Source organism: Cherax quadricarinatus, chromosome 63 (assembly GCF_038502225.1).
Source record: "Cherax quadricarinatus isolate ZL_2023a chromosome 63, ASM3850222v1, whole genome shotgun sequence".
NCBI classification, from domain to species: Eukaryota; Metazoa; Arthropoda; class Malacostraca; order Decapoda; family Parastacidae; genus Cherax; species Cherax quadricarinatus.
The window spans coordinates 3,788,707-3,798,087 of record NC_091354.1 but is presented as its reverse complement, the minus strand read 5'-3'; the positions used below and the strand labels follow the sequence as shown (position 1 = coordinate 3,798,087).

Sequence of the window (9,381 nt, the reverse complement as noted above, 5' to 3'; positions counted from 1 at the left end):
TTGTCATTATTCTTTCGTGTTAGAACGGCATCTATGCCAACTACACAAGCATCTGTTGTCATGTGAAATGTTTCTCAAAATTAAGGAATGTAAGAAAAGGAGCTGATGTGAGCCTTGACTTCAGTGTCTGATATGTTCGTTATTGACCGAAAGTCCAATTGAATGGAAAGAAGCATCTTGAGCAAGTGTCAAAGGAGTTGCAAGAGATGAAAAATTTGATAAATTATCTGTAGAATCATGCTAAGCCAACAAAGACTCTTATAATTCAACAATCTGCGGCTTAAGGAAATTACAAATAACAGCTACTTTGCTTTGGTCAGTTGTAACCCCTCTAGGAGTGAATGTGTGACCAAGAATCTTCATCTCTGACTTCAGAAACTGACTCTCAGAGAATCTAACTTTTAGGTTAGCATCAGTTAGTTCCAGTACCAGATTTAGTCTCTTGAGGTGTGTCTTCACACTGTGAGACATTACAGTCATATCTAAGGGATGCTCGTCAAGAATCTCAAAATATGTGATACAGGAGCTGCCAAGGATAAAGGCCATTCTGAGGAAATGATAATGATCTGTAAGGGTGAAAAAATTTGTTAATTCTTGACTCTCCCCATGAAGAGAGACTTGCCAAAACCGCTGCAAAAAGTCGAGTTTCAAGAAAACTTTGTTGCCACCAATGTTCCATAACAATTCACGCAGAACAGGAAAAGGTAAACTGTCTGGGATCATCTTCGAATGAGTCGACGAAAATCAAGCACAGGAGGTGTATATCTCTCGTACAGTAGATAGGTTTGAAACCCAACACACTAACCAACCATCTTGAGAAAGTAGCCAAACAAAAGAGGTGAAACATCACATTAGAAATAAATAAATACTTATTAAAACAGTATTTATCTATCAGCAGATACGCTACTGCTTGATCCCCATCAAAGGCGAGATAATAGTAGCCACAACTGTCTAGCAAAACCACAACTTTGTCATGTAATTGGTGGTATCCTTCCATTCACTGGGACAAACCTGATTACTTCCTGTTTCCCAGGAGCTGTATGACTCCTTCAGCAACATTATTTGTTGTCCAGTGTAATAGAACGCCCAAGACTCGTCTTTAAGGAGAAAAAAAACGAATCTCTGGTGCGTGAGTATGAAACAGGAACTTCGTGTAATCAAGATGCTGCGTCTGTGTAGAACATTGTATGGGCCTCTTGTTGCTTGATGAAAAGATAATAGATGGCCTGACTGGTGTCAGTCTTCCTTTGTCTCAAGTTAATGAAGTTCAGTTCTATTCGCATTATTGTCCTCACACTACTAGTTGATGGAGAATATAATCTACTTCCTTCTGGCATGTATTTAAAGGTCAGTGTGAGAAGGAATGTTCATAAGGAGTACTCTTCTTCCACTGTACAATTTTACCCTACCTGTGTCTAGCTAATGACACGAACATGTTACAAGTGACACTTAAAATTAACGTGTTAACTTGTACAGCAATCAGTTAGGTTGGAAGCCTACTTGTTAATCCATGCTCCAACTTTTACATAGGACGGTGGCCTGGTGGCGAAAGCTGTCGCTTTACACGGTGAAGGGGTAGAAACACCGAACGTGTTTCATTTACACCGGTTGTTTGTGTTCACCCATCAGTAAAATGGGTACCTGGGTGTTAGTCGACTGGTGTGGGTCGCATCCCGGGACAAAACTGACCTAATTTGCGGGAAATGCTCAGCATAACAAGCGACTTTCTATACAGTAGTATGTCATTGATGTCAGCTATGGTCTGTATACCTTGTACATGTACTTGTAGTAAATAAAAATATTATATTATAGGAACGATTACTCAGCATGACAACATTCTTCTTCTTGATTCGCTGGTACTCTGTCGACCCGGGTCTCTTCCAAATGGTGACCCGGCCTTGGGAGTGTCGTGAGACCTATGTCTCCCACGATAGGAGGTACAAGGACCTCTTCATCTTCGGGACCAACTGTCCCCAGGCCTAGCCCCATTCCCCGCCCTCTAGGGGCTCGTATGGAGAAGCTAGGCCTCTGGTCTGCCATCTGCCCCGCCCCAGGGGAATTTGTGGGAATGGCAGTCTTGTGAGCTGCAGGTGGTGGCAAGCTCTGGCTTTGGCACTTTCCCCGCCCTAGGAGTGCTCTTGGGAGTGGTGTCCTTGTCAGCGCATGACAACAACTGTAATAGCAGTGCCACTAGCTTCCACTGCATACTTATGTAATGTCTATCTGTCTGTATTGAAACCTTTCATGTAGAAAAAATAGTTGGAACCTATGTTAATAATGGTATATAAATGCGCATACATTTAGGAAAATATCTGCTGAACGGTTTGTTGTTGGCAATACTTAATTAGCTGATTCTTCTCAAGATAACAAGACAATGCTTGGTACCCCCACCATGATAGAAAGTTACCCTTCCAAATACATATGAAAGGTAATATATATACTTTATTGTTCATCAGTTGTTATTACCAAGTGTCACTGTGTATCTCCTAATAATCACGAGGATATGAAATGAATTATTGACCCAGTTGCATCGAGTAAATGGCTGTTTACAATGTGTTTTGTGGGGAAATTGTGGTTTGTGCCAACTGGTGATGCATCTCGGGAGGGGATGACTGCTACAGTAACCTCAGACCAACTTCCGATTACTTGGGCGTCGAGTGCACGATTACAACAGTGAGTACGTTGCACCTTATAACGATTATTTACGTTATTTATTCCCTTAAAACTGGAGGAAGACCAGGAATAAAGTATCATTAAGGTTCAGAACTTTTAGTTAAGAACCAAGCAAGGCCCAGCTGGTCAACACCACTATAACTGGTTGTCAATATCACACTAGAACCGACTGTTAACATCTTACTAGTACTGACTGTCAACATCACACTAGAACTGGCTGTCAACATCACACTAGAACTGGCTGTCAACATCAGGGATGGAAGATATCGGAAAAAGATGTCAGCATCCCGTGCCTTTCTCTATCGGAAGAAACACTACAAAATCTTCTAGTTCTATTCTTCCATACATCCTCTAGGAAAAACAAGTTTTTTCGAGCTTGTTTGGACGCCTGGTTAGGTTTAGATGTCTGTAGGGACAACTGGTTTTATAACATTACAACAATTAAAGCTTAGTTGTATATTCAGTAGTGAAGTATTAATTTAGCTTTATTAGTGTGGTATTTGCCAATTCTGTGTAATATTATCATGCAACATCCCACTGTATATTCATTCTCAACACCCTAATACAAATCGCATTAATAAAAATTATTAAATTACTCAGGTAAAGATGGTGAAGGAAAAAGTGGAAAAGTTGGCCGTGCCTTGCCTCAAATTGGGTGAAGGACCACACTGGCAGGAAGACCTACAAGCTCTGCTCTTCGTTGATATCTTCGATAAGAAACTCCGTCGACACTTCATTAACACTGGCAGGCACCAAGAGCTCAATTTAGGTGAGCTGTTTCATGACTCACGAAATCGTAGTGACACAACTGCAAACAAACCATACCACGGGTGGGGACAGAACCCACGGTCAGAGAGTCCTAAAACTCAAGACCGACGCGTTATCCACTGGGCCGGCTGGCTACAATAAGATTCATCCAACTCCCTCATCACTCGATCAGAGTTAAATGACATTGTCTTGTTGAACATGGTACCTTCTTACTGCTATGTGAACAGGGGCAACGGGTGTAAGAAAACATGCCCAACATTTCCACTCGTTGTTAAGCTTTAGGTGTTACCACTTGACTCACAAGCCTTGATAAATAACATTATTATAATAAAAAATAAGCGCTAAACCTATTAGGATCATACAGTGCTGCTGGTTAAATAACAGTAAGGATGTCATCTTTGATCATTCTTAATATGTGTGCATACAGATGATGGAGGCGCAGCGAAAGGGGTCAATATGGTGATCCCGGTAGAAGATGATCCCGAGTTAATGGTGGTGGGTCTGGGAAAGAACCTGTCTGTGGTACGCTGGTCTGTTGATGACCCGGACATTCACACAACCAAGCCCAAGATCCTTCATACCACCACTGATGACCACTTCAACGATGCCAAATGTGATCCCCAGGGACGGTTGTGGGCAGGTAAGATTTTGTGTGACCAGACGGATTTTTCTTATATTCAAGTTAGTATAAAGACACGTGATATAAAGCAAGACTTATTTTAGACTCTGCTTCTCCTCAGCATTGAGATTTGATAACGCTCAATCCGATAAGGAATGCCGTCTAAAATTAAGGCATGCACAGCATCACGTGTACTTAAATACACTTGTGGGCATATTGTTAGTCACAGTATCTAGGTTAGTTTTGTCTAACACAGCCAGATTTTGTCTTAATAAAAGAGCTAATTTACTGAACAAATTCTTACTTCCCATGTAGGAAGAGTTTCAAAACAGATGCTACGGGTTCTCAAAAAGAGCTAATAAAATTTTGGCAATGTTAGGTAAATTTTCAGGTAATGTATCCATGGACTGGACCCTAATATTCTGTTAGACCAAACAATTACAGGTGAATTTCTTAACCAAACGTTGGTGTCGACAGGTACGATGTGTCCCCAGAATGACAAGGGAGAAATACTCGAGTACAACAACTGCTCCTTATTCAAGTTTGACCACGACCTGGTCTGCACAACCTGGGTGAAGAAGGTAGTTGACTCAAACTGGTTCTAGTATTCAATGAGGTAATTTCTCATTAGATACAAAACAATGGGTGTATTCCTTTTGCCCAACATTTGAATACTTTAGCAAGTTTGAAAGATTCGTACACATTGCCATTATTACCCATAATATAACTTTTGTAATTATTGGCCATTATTAAAATGAATCTTTCATTTGAACCTCATGACAGAATTTAATGTATTTTTATATGTGACAGTAAAACATCTATGCTTCAGGTGACAATCTCCAATGGGATGACCTGGAGCCATGATCGCAAGTCCTTCTATTACATAGACACACCTGCCCGGGTTATATACCACTTCGATTATGACGATGAAGCTGGGACTATCAGTACGTAAATAATAATAATAATAATTAAATAATTAAGGCAAGTATAAATATGAGTGTGAATAATTGTGTTGTTTGAATATTGCCTGACGATAGCCAGTAGGCCTACTACTGCAGTAGACCTACTGCAATACTGTTGTTTATTTTATGTCTTTTCTAATATTATGTCATACCAGTGTTCTTATTTCTTTTATATTCAACTGTGTTTCGTATGTTTCTGTTTCTTTGTTATGTTCTAGACAATGTATCATGTAGAGCAAGATAGACTTTAATAGTATGGAAAAATTCTTGCATAAGGTCTACGCTCTAAAGACTTTAAATTTTTTTTTTAATTATTAAAATGTTACTCATTCTTACGGGAAATTTTAAATGTATATTTTTAAATAAAAAAAACTTGTTGAAATCAACAAACTGTTCCTTGGTATTTTTTTTTTACTTTAAGAACAGTATTTTTTTCATAGTTTACCTTAGATCTCATTCCTACGATACACTAGTACTGCCCCATAGGTTGTCACCTAGAACAGTTGACTAACACCCAGGAACCTAATTACTGGTGGGTGAAAAGGAACAGCACGAGTCCGGTAACTTACCCATACGTCTAACCGTACTTCTTGGTTTAATATCTTTATTAAGTACCCCCATACCCATCCTATGGGCGACAGTCTAAAGATTACAGAGGTACATAATGGGTCCAGGGACTGGGCAGCAAAGTTTTGATAACTAAACAAGTTTCAGTGGTAATGAACTGTTTACGTGTACTTGGTATTCAAACCAGTCCCTGTGGTTGTGAGCTGAGCGTTCTCCCGTTAAGATACAGGTCTCTGTTGATGGCAGGTAACCAGCGTGTGTTATTGGACTACCCAGAAGCCGGACTGCAGGACCAGAGGCCCGATGGCATGACCATAGACGTTGATGGTAACTTGTGGGTCGCCTGCTTTGGCGGCAGACAGGTCAGTTCCTATTTATTGTAAAGCTAATTTAAGTCACAGTACCGTGGCTGGAACAATTAACCTCCTCTCCCACAATTCAGAGATAAAATTAGACGTTTCAGTAATCTTTGACCATTATGAATAATAATAATAATATTAGCAATGAATCCATTTTTCAATATATATATATATATATATATATGTATATATATATATATATATATATATATATATACATATATATATATATATGTATATATATATATATATATATATATATATATATATATATATATATATATATATATATATATATATATATATATAAGAGCTAAAATCATAAAGGAACAGTCTGTATATAATCTAATTCGGAAAAAACTTATGCCTAACTCAAGTCATTTACATATTTCACCTTTGTTCAGGTAATCTGCGTGGATCCTAAAGAAGCTAAGGTGATACGAAAGATCGCCATACCATCCAAAAATGTGACATCAGTGTGCTGGGGTGGGAAGGACTACTCCACTCTGTATGTCACCTCGGGCACTTACAAGATGACTCCTGAAGAGATAGCTGCTTACCCTTCGTCAGGAGGAACTTTTGCTGTCACTGGCCTGGGTACCAAGGGCAATCCTCCTGTTAACTATAAGGTTAATCTTGACAAGCTGAAGTAGAAGTTGATTAACAAGCTAAAGGAGAAGTTTAAAGTGACAAGTATAAGTAGAGGTTGATATTGATGAGTTAAGGTAGTTAATTATGACAGCTGAAGAAAAACATTGCAATATTTGTGGCAATAGCTGAAACACTTGCCTTTTTTATGAGTTACATGGAGTAAACAAATGGTACAGAATTTGAGGAATTCTAGATTTTGTTTACAAATTATTAACTCAAATATTTTTAACTGTGTTGTAAGCGAATGTCAGTCGTGACAATAGTTCAGGACGAATCAAAATAATGTGTTCAAAATTTGTGGGTTAGCTATAATGTCTGTTATATAACAATGATCTTCAATATATTAGTCTGTTTTACCATTCACAAACTATGATCAATAAAAGTACTTAAGTAAGTTTGCTTCATCATTATTGATAGTGATTCACTATCATTCCTCAAGTGAAACACTGGAACACACTTGGTATTTTTTTCATTACTAGTTCCCCATCAGGGAGCCATGATGATGGCGCAGAAATTAAAGCTTTCCATTTCCTTGTCATACTGCTGGGGGGGGTCATACATTTTGTCTCCTGACAGAGCACTTATAACCCCCTCACCCACCTCTAACAGAGTTCTAAATTAACGACCACATTTTGTTTGCCAGCCAAGCATGCAAAAGTGGGATTGAACTGGATGGTCTAAGGCTGTTTAGACAAATGTCCGGTTGGTTGTTTGTTCTGCAGCATAGGGCCCCTCATGGGAGGTTCCTTGATGCTGGTGAGGGGCTCTTGATCTAGGGAATTGGATCTGTTCTCTAGTTTCCCGAATAACGCCTGAATGCCTTCCAACCCCCCTGCCCACAGGCGCTTTATAATCCCACAGGTTTAGCGCACCCTATGACAATAATCTGCAGCAGAGAGGGTAAATGGTGCATGAGCTGTGAAGATATGGACTGCATACTGATAAATGATGTCTCGAAAATGTTTTTGAACCCATACCATGGTAACTGAGTATTGACGTTCAGTATCAGTCAAGACTCGACTTGCAAATTGCAGTCGAGTCTTGCATGATTATCTACATAATCCAACAAAGGATAATAATAATGTCTTTATTTCTATAAGTACATGTACAAGGTATACAGACCATAGCTGACATCAATGACATACTACTATATAGAAAGCCGCTTGTTATGCAGAGCATTAGTCAGTCGACTAACACCTAGGTACCTAATGTACTGATGGGTGAACATGGACAACCGGTTTAAAGAAACATGCCCAATGTTTCTAACCTCGCCGGGAATCGAACTTGGACCTTCACCGTGTGAAGTGAGAGCTTTTGCCACCAGGCTGCGGGCCACCATCTGTAGCTTAAGGAAATTACAGATAGCTGCTACTTTACTGTGGTTAGTTGTAACCCCTCTAGGAGTGAAAGTGTGACCAAGAATCTTTATCTCTGACTTCAGAAACTGACTCTCAGGGAATCTAACTTTTAGGTTAGCATCAGTTAGTTCCAGTACCAGATTTAGTCTCTTGAGGTGTCTTCACACTGTGAGACATTACAGTCATATCTAAGGGATGCTCGTCAAGAATCTCAAAATATGTGATACAGGAGCTGCCAAGAATAAAGGCCATTCTGAGGAAATGATAATGATCTGTAAGGGTGAAAAAATTTGTTAATTCTTGACTCTCCCCATCAAGAGGGACTTGTCAAAACCGCTGCAAAAAGTCGAGTTTCAAGAAAACTTTGTTGCTACCAATGTTCCATAGAAAGTGATGCAGAACAGGCAACGGTATACTATCTGGGATCATCTTCACGTGAGTCGGTGAAAATCAAACATGGGGGAAGTGTATATCTTGGGTATATATACACCGAGAGGCGTGTATTTCTCAGTATATTTATACCATGAAGTATATATCCCTTAGTGTATAATCACTGAGATGTCACCACTTCACTGGTGGAGTACAGGTGACATGCAACCATGGCAACCCTCGTATAGTAGATAAGATTGAAACCCAACTTACCAAGCAGCCGCCTTGAGAATGTAGCCAAACAAAGCAGGTGAAACATCACATTAGAATTAAATAAATACGTATTAAAACAGTATTTATCTATGATCAGATACACTGCTAATGGATTGCCCTCAGAGGCGAGATAACAGTAGCCACAACTGTCTAGCAGAACTCCAACTTTGTCATTTAATTGTTGGTATTACCTGGAGAGAGTTCCGGGGGTCAACGCCCCCGCGACCCGGTCTGTGACCAGGTCTCATGGTGGATCAGGGCCTTATCAACTAGGTTGTTACTGCTGGCCGCACGCAAACTGACGTACGAACCCCCTGCTTTTCATTGGGGGAGTGTTGCATCTCCTGCCGAATCTTTTGCTTTGATAGTTTGGTACTAATCCCATTAGGACATAGGAACCAATACTCTGCATGACAACAACGGTGCTACCAGTGCCAGTAGGCTCTACTGTATACTTATGCAATGTTTATATGTCTGTATTGCAGCAATTCGTCTAGAAAAAAAAGTTGGAACCTATACTAATAATGGTAAGTAAATGCGCGTACATTTAGGCAAATATATGCTGAAATGTTTGATGTTGGCAACGATTAATTTACTGATTCTTCTCACCATGACTAGACAATACTTGCCACCTTCACCATGACAGAAAGTTACCCTTCTAAATACTTATACAAAATAATCCATATATAAATATATACTTTAGTATTCATCAGTTATTACCAAGTGTTACTGTGTATCTCCTAATAACCACGAGATATAACATGAGTTATAGACCCAGTTGT

General features: G+C 39.5%; 1 protein-coding gene across 1 annotated transcript; it reads left to right on the top strand.

The window, feature by feature from the left end:
• The first annotated feature begins 2,517 nt into the window (after positions 1-2,517).
• LOC128698255 (regucalcin) lies at positions 2,518-6,993 on the top strand. Its single transcript, XM_070098585.1, has 7 exons — positions 2,518-2,673; positions 3,274-3,442; positions 3,869-4,081; positions 4,538-4,641; positions 4,890-5,004; positions 5,836-5,951; positions 6,353-6,993. The coding sequence occupies exons 2-7, from the start codon at positions 3,280-3,282 to the stop codon at positions 6,599-6,601; spliced, it is 960 nt and encodes a 319-aa protein (XP_069954686.1). The 5' UTR covers positions 2,518-2,673; positions 3,274-3,279; the 3' UTR covers positions 6,602-6,993.
• Positions 6,994-9,381: the final 2,388 nt, after the last annotated feature.

Bases quoted from the DNA above. Each gene is read 5' to 3' on its own strand.
- LOC128698255 (XM_070098585.1), top strand. From the start codon at position 3,280: ATGGTGAAGGAAAAAGTGGAAAAGTTGGCCGTGCCTTGCCTCAAATTG. The intron at 4,082-4,537 runs GTAAGATTTTGT...TGGTGTCGACAG, and splicing joins CCAGGGACGGTTGTGGGCAG to GTACGATGTGTCCCCAGAAT. The intron at 5,952-6,352 runs GTCAGTTCCTAT...ACCTTTGTTCAG, and splicing joins CCTGCTTTGGCGGCAGACAG to GTAATCTGCGTGGATCCTAA.